This window comes from Marmota marmota, unplaced genomic scaffold (assembly GCF_001458135.2).
Source record: "Marmota marmota marmota unplaced genomic scaffold, marMar, whole genome shotgun sequence".
Taxonomy (NCBI): Eukaryota; Metazoa; Chordata; class Mammalia; order Rodentia; family Sciuridae; genus Marmota; species Marmota marmota.
The window spans coordinates 766,376-787,649 of NW_026000082.1; the positions used below are offsets into that span (position 1 = coordinate 766,376).

General features: G+C 39.0%; 1 protein-coding gene across 25 annotated transcripts in view; it reads right to left on the reverse strand.

Annotated features, from left to right (window-relative positions):
* Sgip1 (SH3GL interacting endocytic adaptor 1) overlaps positions 1-21,274 on the reverse strand; it is a 203,811-nt gene extending 182,537 nt beyond the window's left edge. For 7 of the 25 annotated variants that reach the window (XM_048815190.1, XM_048815184.1, XM_048815186.1 and 4 more), the window contains exon 1: positions 20,486-20,874. In XM_048815190.1, the coding sequence (XP_048671147.1) occupies positions 20,486-20,495 (10 nt within the window). In that variant the 5' untranslated portion in view covers positions 20,496-20,874. Of the gene's footprint in view, positions 1-20,485; positions 20,876-20,914; positions 21,064-21,164 lie in introns of those variants that run through there. The other 18 variants (XM_048815206.1, XM_048815205.1, XM_048815202.1 and 15 more) reach the window with 6 other exon arrangements.

Genomic DNA, 21,274 nt, shown 5'->3' on the forward strand with positions numbered 1-21,274 from the left:
ATAAAGAGTGTGTTATCTGAAATAACACATTAAAAATGAGTAGCAAGGCTGGAATAATAGTTCTAATCTTGTGACTCTTTCTACTACCACAGTGCAGAAAGGTCACAGTATCGCAGAAAACGTATGGACAGAATCAGGTTTGAATTCTCTGCCTACGTCAGGGGTCTTGCTCTGAGTGGTGGAGAAAGAGTCTAATCTCATGAGGTTTCGAAGAGCAAAGCAAGATACTTAGCTAAGTAAAGCTCAGTGGTGGGTGGGTGTTTTCTTCTCCCCATTTGACCCCAACCTTACTTAGATGCCATGGCAGGTCTTTTCTTCTGAAATTGCATTAACTTGTGGGTCAAGGCAACACATATTAAGCAACTACCAGAAGAGAATTCTTGGAGCTCTTTTGGATTCCTTAGAGGATTTGCTCAGTGGTAATGGAACAAAGTATATTTGCTTGGTACAGGAAGCAAGATAATGTAAGCTGTAATGTGATTCAGTGACAGAGCCACAGACAGCTGCAGCCTAAACCAAGCAGCAGTGAGGACATGAGCCTGTCTGTGCACATCCAGATGGACGCTTAGAAACTGACCACTGGCACAGTGCTTCTAAACTCAGATGCCCACGCCAGAATGCCAGAACATCAGAGCTGGAAGGAAACTCTAAACCAACGTGGCAAACCCTAATCCCTTTACAGATAAAGAAACTGAGGCCAAGAGAGGTAGGATAGGAAGGAAGATGTACAGGATGGTAAAGGGAGCAGGATCATGAGTGGGTTAAGAGCACACAGGGGCTGGAATCAGGTAGATCTTAGCCAAGTTACTTAACTTCTTTCAGTCACATTTTGGTAACTATTTTTTAAGTGGGAAAAAATAATACTATCTATAATGTCATGGAGCATCAAATTGGTGCTTCATGTTTCAAGTTCTAAGTGCAACTGGCTCTGAGAGTCATTTTGAGTTCTTTGTTCCCTCCCTTCCCATCTGCACGTGAAGTTACCATGTGTGCCCTGATGCCTGACTGGTATCGAGCAGGTGAGCAGAAAGTCTCCGTTCTCTCTGCTTCTGTCTGTCCTCTAGGACTGCAAGACTCAGCTCAACCTCAGCACAATGTGGGGCTTGCTTCAGCATCCTCCAGCATTGTGAATACGGGTGGCTGGGAGCTGGAGACACAGGAATTGCAAGAGTTAAGAGAAAAGCAAAACTTGGCTGATGTATTGGTCTCTGAGGTCCCGGTGGCAGTCAGCCAATTTGCTTTGTTGTGGCCAACGGGAACTTGAAAACGAACAAATGGGAAGCACCTTAAAGGGAGGACTTGTTTTGTTTTCTTCCTGGGGGAAGGGTTTTCCTTGTGATGGTTGAAGTCATTTCTCCTTCCACCTGAGGATGCGATTTTTCTGATACAAATTACCTATCATTCTGCAAAAACAAACAAAACTTAGTGAAGAAAACTGATTAGGTGAGCAATTACTATGTGCCAGGCACAAAGCAAAACACTTTTAAATATGTTAACTTATTTATTCCTCACAAAAACTCTGAGATAGGCATTAGTATTATAATATTGATTTTAAAGCTATGAAAACAGAGTGGCAAAGAAAAGAGAGAGAGAGAGAGAGAGAGAGAGAGAGAGAGAGAGAGAGAGAGAGAAAGCAAACTAGCCAGGACAGCACAGAGAGTAAGTGAAGGGTTCAGGCTTGAAAACTAGCTTCTCAGGCTTCCATCTTATATGATGTTCTACTGCTACATAAACAAATGAACTATGAGGGAGTATCCAGGGCAGAGGCCACAGAACAGGAACACAGGAAGTGGCAACACAATGCAGACCAGGTAAGGGAACAGGAGAAGAAAAAGGAAAGAGAAAAGAAAAGAGGGCGCATTGTAGAAGTGCAAATTAGCACACAGTATCTAAAAGAAGGCCGAAGAGAAAAGAAGGAAGGAAGGGTATAGCGCAGTCCTGGAAATTATTTTGTTAAATAAAATCACTGAAGTTTCAAAAGGCCTTTTAAAATACATAAACAGCAAAACAGGCAAGTTCAAGTGCTCAGAAGAGGCCATGAACAGTTCCCACCTGAAATCCTTGCTTATGACAGTGGACAAGAGCCTCACCAACCCAGCCACGTCACAGTAGCCCATGGTGACAATTGGTGGCAAACCATCGGTGGTCCCCGCCGTCACATGAGCTGGGACTCAGGGTTACCACCCTGTTCTGCCATTCCATAGCTATGCATGTGACCTTGACCCTCAGTTTCCCCATTTATCAAATGGGATTAAGAATATTCTTCATAGGGTTATTGTAAGAGATAGTTAAGCCACATGTATACAGACCTGGACTCAGAGTCCGGCACATTGAAAAACTGTACAGATTAATAACAAATATTAATTACTACCAGACTTGAGTGGCTGTTGCCTGCCTTTCTGTGAGACAATCTCATCCTGAGAGAATCTGCAGAGTTTTTGACTTCGGGCAGTTTGAGGTCATGTGCTTTATACATGGCATCCGACTCTACTGCTGTTTTTTTTTTTTTTTTTTCGTCCTGACTGAAGAACTTGCATTGAGAACAACAACCTCAGAGCAGAAGTAAAAGGCAACACCTAAGGGTTTATTTGTATTTCCTGCAGTGTAAATGGCATACATGCTGTATTTCAGGCCTATAAATAAACATGGAGAGGAGCTGCATAATTTTACACGTTTCTAAAATATGCAATTTATTAGAGTTATAGAGAACTGAGCATCTGTTAGGAATATTAAAATCAAAAGTGGTGTGAGTTCGTAACTACAATGAAGGTATTAATGTGAAGTTGGGAACTCTAACCCTTTGCAAACCACACAGTCAGAATGATCTTGTTTCTCATATTAAACAAAGGTCAGCTGATGCTTGAATTTCCTCCGAAATGCTATAAAGGTTCTGTTATAGCGGAAACTAGAAGATGTACCCAATAATTGTTGAAGCAAGAGGGGGAAATAGATTTCCCATGCACGCATAGGAGAATCTCACTAAATACTAAAAAAGGCATTGCAAATTTATCTCAAACATCCTAGATAGTTCATTAAAAGTTGCTTTAAAATACAGTGCCACAGAAAACTATAAAGCAGAAGGCGAGACACTACAAACAAATCTGATTAAATACAATCAAAATACAGAAATCCTGGATAACAGTTTTGTTACTTCTACCACCATTTATCCATTTTTTTCGTCAGCCAGCAATTTTGATTTGTGGTATTGTAGTTGTTTCATAGCATAATAGAAAACAAATACGTCTTTTAAAATTTACCGTTTGTGTGATGAGTCATAAATTAGTTCAGTGAGTCATAAATTAGCTAAGGCTCAGTTTCTTATTTCTGTAAGAGGGATAATTATCACAGAATTGACCTCAGAGAATGGTGAATCTTAGATGAAATGAATACTTACAGATAATTTCAACAGTTTCTTATATACCGCAAGAGCTCAAGAAATGGTTGCTATTTTTATGTTAATAAATCTGTATACTACTTGAACATTTCCCTCTCCTAGAGGAGGGCAGTGGTTATGTTTTACCTGCCTGTTAAGAGAATTATGGAACATTACAGAGACAATGTTATTTTCTGTCTTTCTTATTATATAATATACAGACACCCAGGGTTGTTGGGGGGCGCAGCTATCTTTTGGCTAAGTTGAAGGGAATCTATCTTTTAGTAATATCTAATTAGAGAATAGGAAGAAAAGGAAAAAAATAAACTTGGATTTGAGCAACTTTGACAGAAGAAGCAATTGTGAACTAATGCAGAAAGAGCTATTTCTCTCACCAATCTGATGGGGGAAATCACAGATTTGCCATGCATAGATGTATGTAACCCATGTGCTGATAATATTAAAAATTTTAAAAACAGTTTTACAGGCTTTGGTATGAAGAATAATGAAGGTGGAGGATTAGATCTGTGGCCTAGTGGTATGGTTTGAATGTGAGGTGTCTCCCAAAAGCTCATGTGTGAGACAATGCAAGAAGGTTCAGAGGAGAAATGATTGGGTTGTAAGAGTCTTAACCCAATCAGTGAATTAATCCCCTGAGAGGGATTCAACTGAGTGGTAACTGAAGGCAGGTGAGGTGTGGCTAGAGGAGATGGGAATTGGGGCATGGCTTTGGGGTATATATTTTGTATCTGGCAAGTGGAGACCTTTCTCCCTGCTTTCTGATCATCATATGAGCCACTTCCCTTTGCCACATTCTTCTACCATGATGTTCAGAGTCACCTTGAGCCCTGAGGAAGGAAGCCAGCTGTCTATGGACTGAGATCTCTGAAACTGTGAGCCCCCAAATATACTTTTCCTTCCCTACAATTGTTCTGGCTGCATCTTTTAGTTGCAGCAGTGAAAAAGGTGACCAAAACACCTAGTTTCTATGTCATGCTGAACAAGGAAGACTTTCTCAAAAATAATGGGAAGAAGCAATATCCCCCAAGTTGGTAACCCAGCCACAACAGGTGCTAATAACACAGAGTGGGTGCAGCAAGGAGCTCTTCAAAAGTCCTTAAGCAGAGAAAAGGTACCCTCCTTTTCTTCTGGAAAGTTACCTAAAATGTTCGTGCTTTATTATGGAACAGCATAGCAACATAGCAGTTGTCGTGCCAGGATTTTGATGACATTCATTTTGGAGAAAGAGATATCAAATCAGGGGCCTTCCAAGAGAGAATTAAAGCCTGGATGGAAACAAAAATACTCTAAATTTCCAGTGTGGTTAGCCCCAGAAACTACTCAGATACCAGGTCCGAAGCTAGGTAAGCTGGCAGGAGTCAGGAAGCACAGGTGCAGAACAGATCTAGGCAAGTAACCAAGAATACAGCAAACAGACATCTTGGAGCACCTTGTAACAAGTCCCAGGAAACCTCACTGAATCAGGACATGTAGAGGCATGGGGTACAAGTCATATTAGTAATGACAAGAGAAATGATAACAACAGCAGCTACGCTCCACTGAACGAAAAGGTAAGAGAGAATATGTTTGGCTAGACGTGTACAGTGAGTAACATGTAATATATATAAAAACTTTTACTCACTCCTGCAGGACCAGTTTGGGTTTTGGAGACTGCCTTTCAGTACTTCCTTCATGGGACTTGGCTCATTTGTTATCATTGAGTAATCTGTATTAATTTAATATCTGTGTCACGAAACTCTAAGATCCACAAGGTCTATTTCACGTGTGCTCACCATGTTCATACCTAGTACCTAGCACGATGTTTGGAAGCTCAATAAACACTTGCTGACAATCTTGTGAATTTATGACAGAAATATTTAAATAGCTAAGATGACAGCAGCTACATGAAGGAGCAAAGGAGGAAGGAAGGAATGGAGGAAAGAAAAGAACAAACTTGAAGCTCAGGCTGGCCCACAGGCACAGTACCTCACAGGGTAAGAATCTAAACCCAACTATATTTAACTTCCAAGTCTTTTCCCTTAGCTGCTATATGGTATAAGGAATTACACAAAAGAAAACTAGAGTTTGTATAAAAAAGACTACAACAGGAACAACTCCTTTTTTTTCTAACAGAAAACCACATATATTTTCCTCTGGTGTACAGATGCATTTTATAGCACAGGAAGTTTTGGCATAGGTAGGAAGAGAGGGGCCGTGGAGTTGGAGAAGTGCAGTAGAGATCTCCCCAGTTGATAAAATTCAGAGAGGACACAAGAGGTTTTTTCTTTTTTTTAAATGAGTTTTTTTTTAATATTTATTTTTTAGTTGTAGTTGGACACAATACCTTTATTTATTCATTTTTATGTGATCGAACCCAGGGCCTCACACACACTAGGCGAGCATTCTACCGCTAAGCCACAATCTCAGCCCCCACAAGAGGTTTTAATGGAAACATTTGTGGAGGAAAATGGAATACAGAGAGCCTGGCCTCTGTTAAGGGCAAGATCTCTTATGTACTTCTATCTTTCTGATCTGGCTTACAGAAGAAGAGCCCCAGTGATGAAAGTCAGCCTAATAAACTAACGGATTCATTATCAAAATGACTATCAAAGAATCAAAGTACTTCAAAGCCATTTAAAAGCAAGTGCATGAAAATAAAGCACATGATACACCTGGATCACTAATAAAGTCTTTTTTTTTTTTTTTTTACCTCTCAACACACCTCTGAAAAAGCCTAATGCCAGAACCATTTGGATTAGGGAAAAAAAAAAAAAAGACTCCATGGCTGAACTAAGTGTTTACTTTGATTCCTCAGACCTCATCAGTGAGGGTGCCAATGAGTGGCTTGGGGGGAGGGGCACAGCAATGGCTTCCAATCTCCATCAGCTTTCCGGAAAATGAACAAAAATTTAAATAAAACCAAAGTACGTATTACCAAACACAGATTCAAAACAACACTCCATTAAAATTAAAAAAAAACCAACCTGTCATCTGTAGCTGCTGACGTCCATCCAAAACCCAAAGTAATTGTTTAAAGATGCAAACGAGCTCATGACCTTCTCCTTAAACTCCTCCAGTGGCTTTCCATGACCTCAGAATAAATACCAGATCGTCTCATGGTTCACAAACCCCTTCCTACCTGAATCTTGTTCTTCTCTCCTGTCTCTTTCCCTCCTTATTGGCCTTTGGTCTCCAAAGAGCAGCTTATAAGTCCCAGGCCCCTTGTCTCTGTTCTTCTCATTGATATGTTCTGTTTTTCAGTTTTCTTGTGCTTCTTTTATTGATTTTGTCACCATCTGAAGCTAACTTCTGTAGTCATTTTTCTTATCTCCTTTTCAATCCATGAGAAATCCAATCCATGAGAGCAAGGACTCTAAGTGTATCGAGTGTGTCTCATGCCCAGACCGGTAGCTAGAGCATAGCATTCCATGGTCACTACAACACTTCCTCTGTGTCCACACCAAAATGTAATCAAGAGTGTGCCAAGCTCTGTCCTTCAATGTGCCCTGGGAACTATGTTGCCATGAATCTGAAGACAGCAGAAAACTCAGGAGAAGATATCCAGATTAAATAATTTGATCTGGCATTTAGAGTGAGAGGATTAGACTGAATCCTCTCTATCTATAATCTGAAACTTTATACAGGTCTCTATTTGGTTTTGTAACTAGGCCAAGACAGATTTCAGTTGAACACACTTTAAACTGGTTTTAAATTGACTCACTACATATCCATTATCAGTAACAATATGTTAAACAATATTACATATACCTTTCCTCATTCTAACAAAGAATTTATCAAATTAGGAAAGGTGCTCATCTCCTGGTCTCCAGAAATAAGCAAATCATTTGTGGGCATCAAAGATGGAGAGACAAGGGATGATAGTAGCAGGGTTTCATCATGGATTCCTAACACTAGTCACCGGCTTCAAAATTATTTAGCCTACCCCTCAGTTGAAAAGTGTTTCCAAGATATTAAAGATGCTAATGGTTCTAATTCTGCATAATTTTGTATTTTAAAAATTATAGTTTTCAAAATACTTTCCCATATATTTTGTGCTTGTATATTTATTACCAAGTAAGAAAGTTAGGAATGCTCATATCATTTGCCATTCCACAGATGGAAAGGTAAAGAAGAGGTGACCTGCCTTAGAGGGATGGCCAGCTAGTAGAGAGATATCAAAATTACTTCCTACTCACGTAGCACATTCTTAGCCTCATCTTTAATAACACCAAGAAACAAGGGTGCCAGGAAATACTAGTATTTCTTTGAATTAAAATCAATTTGTCTTTCTACTACCTGCTTTCTCTCTCCATTGTTAAATAGCTAGCCCAAAGTCATCCAGCTGACTGGGACAATGCCAAGGCTGGAACACAAGAGAGAAAGCTCATCCCTTCAGCAAGGTGGCTCATTAAACAAGAGCCAAGAATTCATATCAACCACATGACTCACTAACCTGAGCAATTCCAGCTCAATACACAAACTAAGCTCCAGATAATAGTCTCAACATCTGACCACAGGATAATAATAAATAAATTCTCATGCAATGAACTGTTATGAAGCCAGTACGAATAATACTTCTAGAGATGATTTCTTGATAATGACAGTGACAGTTAATGTTTCTTGATTAAGTATTTACTTTGTACCAAATACTCTTCTTTGCATGTCTTATATGGGATATATGATATGCTAAGATAATAATAATATGAGTTAAATTAATTTAATCCTCATAATAATCTTTATAGGTAGAGATCATGTGCATAGAAGAAGAAACTGAGGCACAGGGAGGTTAAATAACTTGAATAAGTTCATGCAGCTGGTAAAGGTCAGGATTTGAATCTGAGCAGTCATTTCTAGAGCTCATTCTCTTTACAAATATAGACAGTGCCTAGGATAGAGGATACAATCCAGTGTAAAGTGCAAAAGTCTTATGTGTATGTATGCCTGTGTTTATGTAATTTTAAACCTTTTGACATATATAGATAATTTATTGAGTGCTTACTTAATATGCCAAGTACTAGGCTGAGTGTAAATGATACATTATCTCACTTAATTTCCTTAACAATTGTTTACAGTTAGGTATTATTTCACCTATTTGATTGATGTGATCACTGGGGGTTAAGAAACTTCCTGACTCCAAAGTCCATGTTCCACATTCAACAAATTGTAGCAGTATTGATTATTTCATAACAGTGAGATTATTGGTGATTTTAATATCTTCTTTGAATCTTCCTATTTTTAAAAGTTCTACAATGAAAATGGGCCTCTCAAAATCAGAAGAAAACAATTAAACGTCAGGCAAGTGTGTGAGAAACCACATGCTGCTGGACCAGAGGGTGGCTCTCAGCCAGAGGGATCCTACACAGCAGATGGGTATTTGCAGGAGAGTAGAGAGAGCACAGTCGAAGCACACTCTTGATTACATTTTGGTGTGGACACAGAGGAAGTGTTGTAGTGACCATGGAATGCTATGCTTTAGCCACCGGTCTGGGCATGAGACATACGCGATACACTTAGAGTCCTTGCTCTCATGGATTGGACTTGTATTCTAGAAGATTAGGAGATAAGAATAAATGACTACAAAAGTAACATTTAATAAGCCTTTGCTATGGACCAAATGCTGTCCTAAAAGTTTTGCATATATTAGCTTATTCAATTCTCATAATAACCATACTGGATGGCTTCATCATTTTCCCCAAACTCTGTGATCCCTACACAGGATTTACGCAGTTACAGCATATTTATCAAGCACTTACACATGTCACACACCAGGATTGTCAAGCAAGATTTGTTCCCTGCCCTGGCAGAATCCTTGGTCTTCCATAATGAACCAACATGCAGGTACAAGAAAGTGATTTGCCTAGCAGAAAATTGCAGCTAAGATTTGTTGGGAGCTTAATACTTAACCAAAAGACTGCAGCATCAACTCCTGCCCCAGTTGCCTGCCTGCCTGCCAGCCTAACCTACAGATTTTGAATTTGTCATGACAGATGTAATCCAATTCCTGAAAAGTCTCTGTTTCGGTCTCTGTATGTCTGTCTGTCTCTCTCTCACATGGGTAAATCTCCTATTGGTTCAGCCATGCCTCTCTGGAGAACTCTGAGTGCTACCAGTGCACTTTCTGATTTAATTCTTACAACTTACATGTTAAATAACCTATGAGAAGAAGCTTTATCATCATTCCCATTTTCCTAATTCAGAAATGTTTTTGCTAGCTTCCCAAGGTCATCCACATGGAGTTTAACCTAGGTCAATTTCCAAAGCCAATACTCTCCAGTCTTCCACTATGTGGCCTTGGGAGTCAGGAACCGAGAACGACCTGAGCACAGGGAAGGGAGCACCTCACCCAACCTGCTGCATGTGGGGAGGCTTCGTTGAAAAGGGCACTTTGGTTTGAACTTGAATGGTCAGAACTGACTGTTACTGCATAAAGAAGGGAAAGAATGGGCAAGGAGTTCTGGCTGGCTGGGACAGTGGGAGATGAGAGAACCAGGCAGCCTGTGTGTGACAGTCTTGCAGGGGATACTAAGGCTTTTGGACTTCATTTTCAAAGCACAGGAGATAATCAAAGGCAGGTGAGGAAATTGATCTGTGACAGCTGAAAGGAGGACAAAATTGGAAGGTAGAAAGAGAAAAGCCTGATCAGCTTGTGAGCAGGGGAAAAAAGGAAGAGAACAGAGTCAAGAGCTCCTCAGGAAGGATGTCTGCATCTCCGGAGGACTAATGATGTGGGACAGGAAGTAGGGAGGAATCATGAATAAATCCAAACACTAACTCTAGTTGGCTATCTGGTAGACACAGTTCTTCAAATGAGGGACACAAGGAGACACAAAGAAGCCCATGGTTAAATTAGTAGCCCAGGAGCCACAGAGTTCTATCCACTGTAGGGCTTAAAGACCACTTCCTATCATTGTTGCTATAGCTTGGTGCTATGAGCATTTTTTCACTTGTCATTTTCAGTGATTCTCTAAGGGCATTTGTAATAGTGGGTGCACAGCTAGACCACCAATATTCTATTTAGTCTTTTATTTTATTTTTGTGTTGCTGGGCATTGAACCCAGGGTCTTATACATCAGAGGCAAGCACTCTACCAACTGAGCTATATCTCCAGCCCCTAGTCTTGATCACTGTATTTTAAATTTAGGAAACTGCCCATGGTAGGAAAAGCAAAGTGATGTCATTTCATGTGCCAACTTCAATCAACCCACAGAGGTGGTTTTGGAATATGATGTTGTGATAGATGCTGAAACCAGACTTCATTTTCAAAGCACAGGAGATAATCAAAGGCAGGTGATGTGATTGATTAATGATGCCATCCATAGTCAAGAAAAGAGCAGCTTATCACCTGGACATTGAGAATCAAAGATGATACGATATATCATCTTTGGTGCAGGAATAATCTACATGAGAAACGAATCAGCAAGCAGTCATGTCTAGCCTCTAAATACTAGGGAATCAACAACTAAGGTAAGAAAGAACCTCATGAGAAAACAACTGGCATCTGCACTACACTCTTTCAGATGTTTTCATATTTATAATTTTATTTGATTTTTCACAACAATTTGATGAGATAGGAAGCCAAAGCTATTCTTTTCTTACAAATGGGGAGGCTGAGGCCAAAGCAGTTCCAGACCTCACTCAAGGTCACATGACTAGTAAAGAGGCACAGCCCCTCTTGGGCCCTTCCCGCTCTACTGTCCTGACTCACCCACAGCAGATGCATGAGCTGTGAAAGAAGAGGAGAGAGCTATAAATGGTCACATTGTGTGTGCACTCAGTAGAACGGTGACCCTGGGGACACATTTCATTTGTGTGTCCTTTGGCAGTCACCCAGCCATCCTCAGCACCTTTGAACGTGAAAGACACCATGGGTTCCAAGTCTTTGTCTATTCACATTTTTGGAATCATTACTAAAATAAACTTTGACTTGTCCTCTTACAAAGAGAATAAAAATAGTTGGGTAAGTTCTTTCACTTGGCCCTGGCTTCCTCAATGGTAAAACAAGGTTGGCCAGTTTGGTTACTCTTCAACTGATGGTACACTATATCATGTGTTCATGATAATGGCAAAGCTTTCACAGAATGCCAGGGAACAGGAGCTCTTCCTAGGAGAAAAAGGACTTTTGTTCATAGTGGGAGCCAGGCTTTTCAATAAAATGTTTGTCAGATGTAAGCTGTGAAAGTTTAGAGTCCGCTGGGTTAGTGACATCACAGTGTGACCCTTCTCATCACACCATCCTGGTGACAATGAGTGGCCTTGAAAGGAGTTTTTTTGGAATAGGACACTTCTGTATTAGGTGGTCTTCAAGTTGATAGCAAGTCTGAAGGATCATGACCTGATAATAAATGAACTTGCTTAGTTATGAAGAAAACACTGTATCAAATACAGGCAGTCTGATGTTTCCTTGTCAGCCAGAAACCCAGCCAGACAATTTGAAGCACGAGCAGGACTTTTCATACTGTGACACAAATAAAAGAGCACTGGACTAGGAGTCAGGATTGCTAGTTCTGTCACTTGACAGTTGGTCCCTTGAGCAAGTCACTAAACCTCACTGGGCCCCAGTTTCCTCCTATTTAAAATAAGAATAGCAATACTTATCCTTTCCACCACACAGACATTGTGAGAATAAAATATGTACCTAAGTAGGTGACATCATAGACAGTTCTAGACTTGATTCTCCTGAGGTTGGGAACTGCAGTCGCCCTTCTCTTGTGTGCCCCCCACCTTTCATTTTCAGTGTCTAGCACAGAACCTGAGACTAAATGTTTTTACTGGCTCCAAATGTACTTGTTGAATGAAAAAGCACTTTTTAAAACTTTTAAGTGTGTGCAAATGTCACATAATCTTAAAACAATGTGAGAACAATATTTTCCTTCTTATGCCATTTGTTAGAGATATGTAAAATGGATAAATTTGTTAGCTTTGCATTGCTTTGATCAAAATATCTGATAAGAACAACTTAAGAGGAGGGAAAAGTTTATTTTGGGCCTATGGTTTCAGAGGCTCAACCCATGATCAGCTGACTCCATTGCTTTGGGCCCAAGGTGAAGCAGAATATCATGGTGGAGGGCATAATGAAGGAAAGCTGTTCAGCTCACGGCAGCTGGGAGACAGTGAGAGAGCAAAGAGTCAGAGACAAGATTAGTTCCCAAGACCATACCACCAGTGATCTACTTCCTCCAGCCATGCTTCATCTACCTAGAGTTATCACCCAGTAGTCCAGTTTGATTATTAATCCATCAAATGGATTAATTCACCCATGAGGTTACAGCTTTCGTAATCTAATCATTTCATCTCTGAACAATCCCTGCACTAACATGAGAGCTTTTGGGGGGATGTTAAAGGTACAAATTACAACAATAACTTCTCCACCTTTTTAAGAATCCTAAAGCAATTGTCAAGGTGCATAATAGAAGTGGATATGAACCAAGAGTAAAAATGAGTATCTTTGGAATATGGCCTAAAAGTTATGACACACCTTTCTGATTCTAGAATAATCCTTATTGTGGGGCTAACATCTTTTCTATGGAGAATTTCAAGCTCAGAGATCCAGCTGAGATTTCAGCTCTAACTTTGAGCTTGGAAGAATGAGCTAAGGCAATGACATGACATTCATCCATTTACTGAAATATGTGGGAAGAATAAATCCAAGAGGTATCGTCATTAGACATTTGTAGAATCAATGTGAAAACTGCAGTTTTCTGAATGCCCAACTGTCATTTAGTGCATGAATCACAAAGGCTAATGTTGACAGACTTCTGCATAGGAAACTTGCTTTCTTACCAATGAAAAAGACTCATAGGTGCCTATTTATATATTACCTTTCTGTGTTCTTTTCCTGATCACTTTCCCTGATCCAGACATATTAGCCTCCTTGCTGTTTTGCCCACGTACCTAACACATTGCCATTCTGATCCTTTACAATTGCTGTTTCCCCTACTTCTTGAACTCTTCATCTAAATAATCACACAGCCACTGCCTTCCTTCTGTCCCGCAAGTCTGCCCAAATGTCTCCTCCTCAAGGTCTTCATTGTCACTCTCTTTATAACAGCAAACACATGCAATTCATTCTATTCTTTTCCCAAGTACTTACCCCCGTCTAATGTACTATGTATTTTATGTTTTTAAATCATCTCGCTCTTGCACCAGAGAGGAAACTCGACATAGGAAGAAATTTTTTTTATCTATTTTGTTCACTATTGAACTCACAGCATCTAGAACGATGCCTGAAACATTTGTTATGTAATTTTTGAAGAATAAAGGAAGAGTGCAATAGCAGGTACTATTTAAAGGAGAGTTGCATAAATGCACTTTTCTTCTTCTAATACAGCAAAAATGCAAAACCAACTCGTGTCATACAGACAGAATAACAGTGGATAAAAGATTACAGCAACAAGAAAAAGAGAGCATTGCATTCAAATTGTTTGTGTGCCAGATGCAAGTATATTTTTAAGGTGAGAGGAAGTGGAGTCAATCTTTAGAATTCAGCCTTTGGAGGGAATCAATGTGGAGGATCCAAATCAATCAGCAAATGCCAGAGACTCTTGGAGCTGGAAGTTCTAGAGGTATGGCAGATCAAAAAATCTCATTTTGTTTGCAAGGAAGCAGAGCCCTGGAATGTAAAGTAACTTTTTCAAGGCACACAGCCAAGCAGTCACAACACTCAGACTCAAACTCAAGTCTGACTTCTGGGTTTGTGCTATTTCTACCAAAAGCCCAAACTGCACAATTTCACCCAGCACCTTGAGCTACTAAAATTAGCCAATACTCCAATCAGAAAATTTGGCATCTGAAAAACTTCACATACCTCAACACTGCCATTGCACACATGAACACGTTGTACGACATTACACTTATCTATATTCATTTATTTATTTAAAAATAATTTCCCTGATTTCAAGTCAAGCCTTCTGACTCTAGAAGACACCATTTTCAGGGTTAGTCATAAAGCAGAGAAAAGGAAAAAGAACCCAGGAAGAGAGAACTGGGATGAATGATTGGGAAAAATGGAGCAAGAAAAGGCAAAAAGAGGGAAGAAGAGAAAAAAGCATCCAGGATACTGAAAAAACTGACTCTGAATTTCTTTGAAGAGCTGTGCCATGATGTATCTCTTTCCATTATAAAAATAATTTCCTTAAAAATAATCACCAATTGCTGGGGTTGTGGTTCAGCGGTAGAGTGCTTGCCTAGCACATGTGAGGCCTTGGGTTCCATCCTCAGCACCACATAAAAAATAAATGAATAACATAAAGTTATGAAAAAAAGTTACCTTCATTAAAAAAATAATAATCACCCAAATAATTAAAGCTTAACTATGTGTTCTCAAATGAACTCTTTATTTTACTTCTCAAAATGTATTATCTACGTCTCACAATTTAACACTTCATAATACATTGTCTTATTTTCTAATTGTGTTATGTTTATGAGTTTTGTTTCTCCAGTGAGAATATAAGTTGAACATAACTTTTTCCTATTAAATATAATGATCCCAAAATAATACCTAAAAAGTACAATAAGTCATCAGAGTCATTTGGACCTAAGTTTACTCATTCAGTAAGAGAACATTCTAGCTATCTACTGGGGGCTGCAGGTACAGAGGTGAAAATGGTGGACCAGATTCTTTCCTTTACAGAGCTTAACCTGTGAGTGAGACATTCAGGTAACACAAGGTTAAACAACAAGTCATAAATACAGCTCTGTGGATTCAGTGGCCCAAACGTGTGTTTAGGAGCTTAAGATGACAAAAATGATAGGGAAGTCTTCCTGGGGATGCTAGTGTCACAAGAGAATTGGCAATTCAATGAGCTGGGGAAAGAGGAGGTAAGAAAGAGTTTATTCTAAACACTAGGATTATACACTAGTGTGCCTCTCAGTAAAGGATTAGATGAACTTGAAGAAGAAAGAAGGACTGAGAATGCAGGCTCTTATGGGATGTGGATTTTAAAAGAAATGGGAAGATAATGAATTTTTTAAATAAGGTACTTACATGATATAAGGTATGAAATATCTTTTTCTAATATCCTGTAGATGCAGTTAACTGACATGTAGATTGCAAAAATGGAGACCCCTTAAAGTAGACCCAGTAAAGTATCTTCCAAAAAAATGGAGACCCCCCCAAAGTACTTCTCCCATAGCTTTCTCACCCTAATCAAGCCATTCTGTGCTCATAGATATATCTGGCAGTCACCACACGATTTGTTTAGACCCAGCACCTCTGCCCATAAATCACTTTCTCCTAAGGGATTCTTCCCTTTTGATGTTTCCCAGCCCCTTGTATCTATGACCTCCTTCTTCTTATTTAGTTAATTTATTCTCAGGAACTTTTTCAGATATACAAGTCCAAATTCATTATAACCTGTTATTCCTTTTCTCCCTTTGCCTTTTTTATAGTCATCTCAGTAAGTTCTCTGTCCTTCTCCCTCAACTCCATTTTTGAATTTATGTAATAGCCTTACTCACATTTAATAAGAGTTAATATGATAAAATTGAATTTAAAAAAAGCCACAAGAATGAGAGTAAAATTGAAAATAATTGAAAAATCCAGTGCTATGAGTCTTTAAAAATTTTTGAAAATATCTAACAACACCTTCAAATATTCTCACCAGCTTCTCATTGTCCTCTAATTAAAACTTCTTTGTTAATAATTAGATAAACCAGGCTGGAAGACTAATAGCAATATCAAACAGCAATATTTGAAATTAGAAGCATATTTAATGCCATCATTCCCCTTCTGGCTAATCACTATGGTAACTGTACTGTTATTTATACATCTCATTGCAGATATGCGATAATATTGGGCTAATAGCCTTCAATGGACTAGTGTGATACCATCATTTATGTCACTGTTACTATGAGAAAACACGTTCCAGTAACTCACAAAAGAACTTTGAGGACATAAAAACTGTGAGTTGGTGACTTTCTGCAACTTGTTTATTTGAAACACAGGTAGCACATATGCCAATTACAACAGAAAGAATTGTTCAGAATCATCTAGCTTGGTTTATCTAAGTTTGTTTTTTTTTAATACTATGTATTCTTTTTAAAGTTGACCCTTAAATTGGATGGGAACTTATACATCTAAAGAGTCTCAAACAACACAGTCCCAGAGAAGGAAAAAAAACTATATAAATGATAGGATATATATTAGAATCTTATATACATGCTTAGATTTTCTAAAGTAGCTTCACTATTTGAGGGAAGGGGATTGGCAGGGCTAATTAGAAGCATTCTCTTTAAAAACTTCTTAGTTAACTGTAAAATAAATAGTTCCAGCTTCAGTTGCTTTCTTCCTTTTTGATCACATCAAAGAATTTTTTAAAGTATTATAAAACTCCATTTCTATATAGGAAAAAAAGCCTTTATTGTTTATAGGGCTTACTGCAATAACAGAATTTCAGTTAACCTCAAATAGTGTCCAAACCATCTAAATAATGATTCTGGCAGAAAAGGAATTAGAAAGGAACCAAAGGATATGGTTCCATAAATTCTCATATTTAAAATGGAGAAAAATGGAATGTATAACTAAAGAAACAAAGGCCTCTTTTTTTTTTTTTTCATTTTGGCTACCTTGCCCATCCTCATACAAAATTAAAAGAAAAAATTTCTAGAAGGCCAAAATTATGAGTCTTGTTGTTGAATGGACTTAGGTTCAAATTTCATTCCATCATTTTCTGTGTCAGTGTATTATCTTTTATTTTTGAGATTTAGAAAAATTACTGCAAAAGTATTGCTACATTAAATACATTTATTTTCAGTAGTAAACGTAATAAAATGTTTTAAATCACCCTGAATTTCAATGAAGCCCTTAAAACACACTTGCTAATTTTTAACACTGTTATATAGTATGAAACAATCAGCACCCAGAAACTTATCTTTCTGATTCAGCACCTAAAAGCCTGAGTATGGAATTCAAAACACAAAGCACTTTCAGTCACTTCTGCATGAACAAGGAAAGTTCTTTCCAGGCAGCCTCATGAATAAAAAGATATTCTAAGAGATACTGGCTTGGCCTCCCTATCTTTGGAAACATAACTTTAAAAAATGCCATTTTTAAAGTTTAATAATAATATATGGAAAATAGTCCTGAATAGTTGCCCTAACCAAATAGACTACATTGTAAGTGTAGCCAATGCACACACACTTAAGCAAATAATTCCCTTTATTGCTTATCTTTCCCTTCACATTTATACCACATATGATCTATATCATTGGGCTTTCTTCAGAAAAGTAACAAATCAATACCAAACACTGCCAAAAAAGGAAGAATGTAGAAAGCAACAAATCAAGTATTTTAAAAATACATAGTTGATATAGAATCATGGACCCACAAACTACTGGTGGCCCCCTTAAGTCCCTGCAGAATTATTAAGCTGTCTTTCATGACCTTAGAATCACTGGGGAGGTAGTTACATTCTTCTTCTATGACCAGGATTCCCAATAGGCTGTTGAATGAATGGAGCCTGTATCCTGTCCCACAAAAACAAGGACACAAAACTAAACTATGCTCCATTCCATTGCATATTTGTTTACTCTTGTTTTACACAAAGTAGAGAAGTGGCTTTGAAAAGATGCCCTGGCCATGCTTTTTTTCTGAGCAGCAGATTAAAATACTTCAGCAATATAGAATGAACACACACTATTGCAGCCATTCATTCTCCCCCTCCATAGAAACCTGTTCATGTGGCTGACTATGTGTGTGAGTGTGTGTGTGAGAGAGACACATGTACAAGTTGAGATCAGACACGATTTTAATGAGCTAGATGTTTGGGGGCACATTCTCAGAGTCCACTGATATTTCAGCTAAGACAACATTTTAGGATGCCTTTTAGGGGGTTCTTGTCTTTCCAAGGTTACTATGATAGATATAACACCTTGGCTTTTTTTTCAGGTGACTTAAGTGAAAATAACCATTATGTCACATCTTCAGAGTAAGAGCAATTCAGAGGTGAAATTCTGGAATACAATATCAGAAACACAAACAGATTATTGCCAAAGAGATTGGCAACTAAGTTGGAAGACCACTGACATGCAGATGGATTTCTGGTTAAGGTCCCTACCTGCTTTCTCAAGGTCACTGAACCATTAAAATAACAAGGTTTGAAAAGAATTTAAATAGCGACTATTGGTAGAAAAAATTATTTGCTTCACTTTAATTTTTAAACTAGTGGAAATATCTGTCCAATTTCTCTTGCAAGGGTCGGATACAAGGCAACTGCATCCAGTGTCACCTCTAATTCCTACCAGAGCTAAGATAATATCCTTCATTAGATAAATTTGGCAAACCCGGCGATAGTGCTAATTCAGCTCCAACCCAAGTCTTTGTTACAGTTCTCATTTCAGTTTAGGCAGCTCAGATAAGCTTATCACAGGGCTTTGAACTGACATTCTGGGTTGGCACAATAGACCATATTACCAGGGAGGATCATTAATGAGCATCAATAAATGTTACTACCTTCAGAGAAGACACTAGCTCTGTAGTTTGCAAGGCAAGAAGTACAATGTTAGACCTTCCAATTGCCCATATATAACTGGAATCTAATCAGAATGAGTGTAGATGCATTTTTATGAAAAGCTACAAGAAATTTATCTGGCAAAATACAGTGCTTCCATATAGAAGATTTAAAAAAAAAAACTGAAGAAGATAATCCACATAGACTTTTAATTGAAAAGTACATAAGTGATGCTCTCTTTGCCTTTCCTTGTTATTCAAAGATTAAACTCATTTTGAATTAATGAAAAATGGTTTAATCTTAGAGTGCTAGCAGTCTCAATTTATTTAGGCCTGCCTATATATAAAGAACTAGCTTCAGATCCCTTTACAAACAACATCAGGTTCCATAACAAAACGATACCCAATCTCTCTTATAAGGCTATTTTCCAAAATCTATGGGTTTTGACTCTGGAATTCTTCACTCCCCCAAATCACACTAACAACATTTGACATGATGACAGAAAGAGCAAAAAGAATTCATTTCTGCCAAATAAGTACACTGCTGTTTTTTTGAAACCATCCTTCCCTTAATTCCATTTTGGTAAATTTCTAAGGAATATTTAAAATTGGAAAGACAGACTTTGGCTTAAGAGGTGGCCTCTCTGCCATTTTCATGGCTGATTTGAAACCCATTATGCACTCAATTCTGCATTGTAAAATCCAGGCTGGGGACAAATTTCTGCCTGTCATCTTAGGAAAGGCCAGGAGTTTTGCACCATCCTGTAGTGTGAAAACAGAAAATCAAAGCTCGCATAGAGCTGACTGCTTCTTTCCTGATCTGCTTGCAGCTTTTTTGAGGCAATCTTGGCTGTCACTATCTCAGCCTGGGAAGGATAATTTGGTAGAATAATATATAGTTTAAATAGCATCTCCCCAGGGAAAGTTCCTCCTTACACTTAATATTGAATGCAAAAAGATAATCAGCAAGTAATCATTTGATGCTTGGCTAAGAACCATTGCATGGGGAAAGCTTTTAGGAAGCACATTTTTTTTTAACCTGATAAGATCTTGATTCAGGAGCCAAGAGGCCCAGATATTTTCCTTATATTGTTCATTCTTTGCAATGGCATAAATGTAAAACTTCAGTTCATGGACCAAATTTGCTGTAAACATCACTCTAATTATATGATATAAATTGCAGACACAAAAATATCTTATAAGATTTTTTTTTTTTAATTTTAAGCAGCTCACTGAAAATGACAGTATGGATAACTCTGTAAATGACCTCTCCTGTCTAATGTCAATTTCAGAAAACAAGTTTCCATTGTAAATGTTTAATCAGTGTAGTTCCAGGAACCCAGCAAAGAAAACCTTATCTTCTCTCCCAACTTATTTGCTCTGCAAGCTCTTTCCTAGCTCTAGCTCAGCTTCCTACAAATACTTTAGGCTTTTCTGTCTCAAAGGAGCTGGGAGCTCTCTGTAGGTTCTGAGATAGACAGAAGCCCTGTGGTTGATTCCATTAGTCCAAGCCCTGGTTCTCTGCAAGGAAACTGCAGCATTTATGCTTGCAAAACCCTGGCAACCAGGTTCTAGAATGGCCACCAATACTGGCTGCACACATTCTTCCGTGCTGTTTTGCCCAAATCTTGCCCGAAGCCAGCCAACATCAGCAGAAAGCATCCTACCTTCCATCATGGTGGCAGAATTGCATTCCTTAATTTCCAAGGAGTCTGAAAAAACACAGGAGGATACGCTTCCAGGTCTCAGTTAAGTCCTCACAACGCCGCTGCTGAGGTCTGCAGTGTCAGCTGCCAAAGCCAAAGGAGACAAGTGTTAACCCGAAAGACAGGCCATGGATGCTTGCTGGTGCTGCTTCACCTACAGGCTCCCAGGAAGATGCTGAGAGAGAAAGGCAGAGGAACAGCAAGCCGGCCGAGCTGCACCGCCTGCGCTGCCTCGGCCAATCCCTTCAGCTCTGGACCTCGTCACATGGTAGCCAGCCTGCATCTCCTGACACAATACCCCCGGAGAGCACACGGAACCTATTTCCCTTCCCCATTCCTCTCCACCCCAGCGCCTCCCGTTTGTCACCAAATACATCGCCCCTTCCCCACCTGGTGACGCACTTCCCCCCGCCCCTCCGCGTCTTCTTCTTAAGCCTATTGCAGCGCCTGGGTGCCCGAGATTAATTATCAGGCGCTGCCACCTTAACAGCGGACTCTAGCATGAAAGGAGCACCTAAGTGGCTCGCTGCGGCGGGGATTTTTTTTTTTTTTTTTTTTTCCTTTTTTTAAAGAAAAACTTCTTAATAATTCCGTGCAGCCCGAAGTCTTGGCAACACGCTTTTAACGCTCCCATTCCAACCTCCTTTTGCCCTGAAGGAATGCCAAATGTCAGTATCCGTGGCTTCTGCGCACATCTGTGAGTCTCTCTCTCTCTCTCTCTCTCTCTCTCTCTCTCTCTCTCTCTCTCTC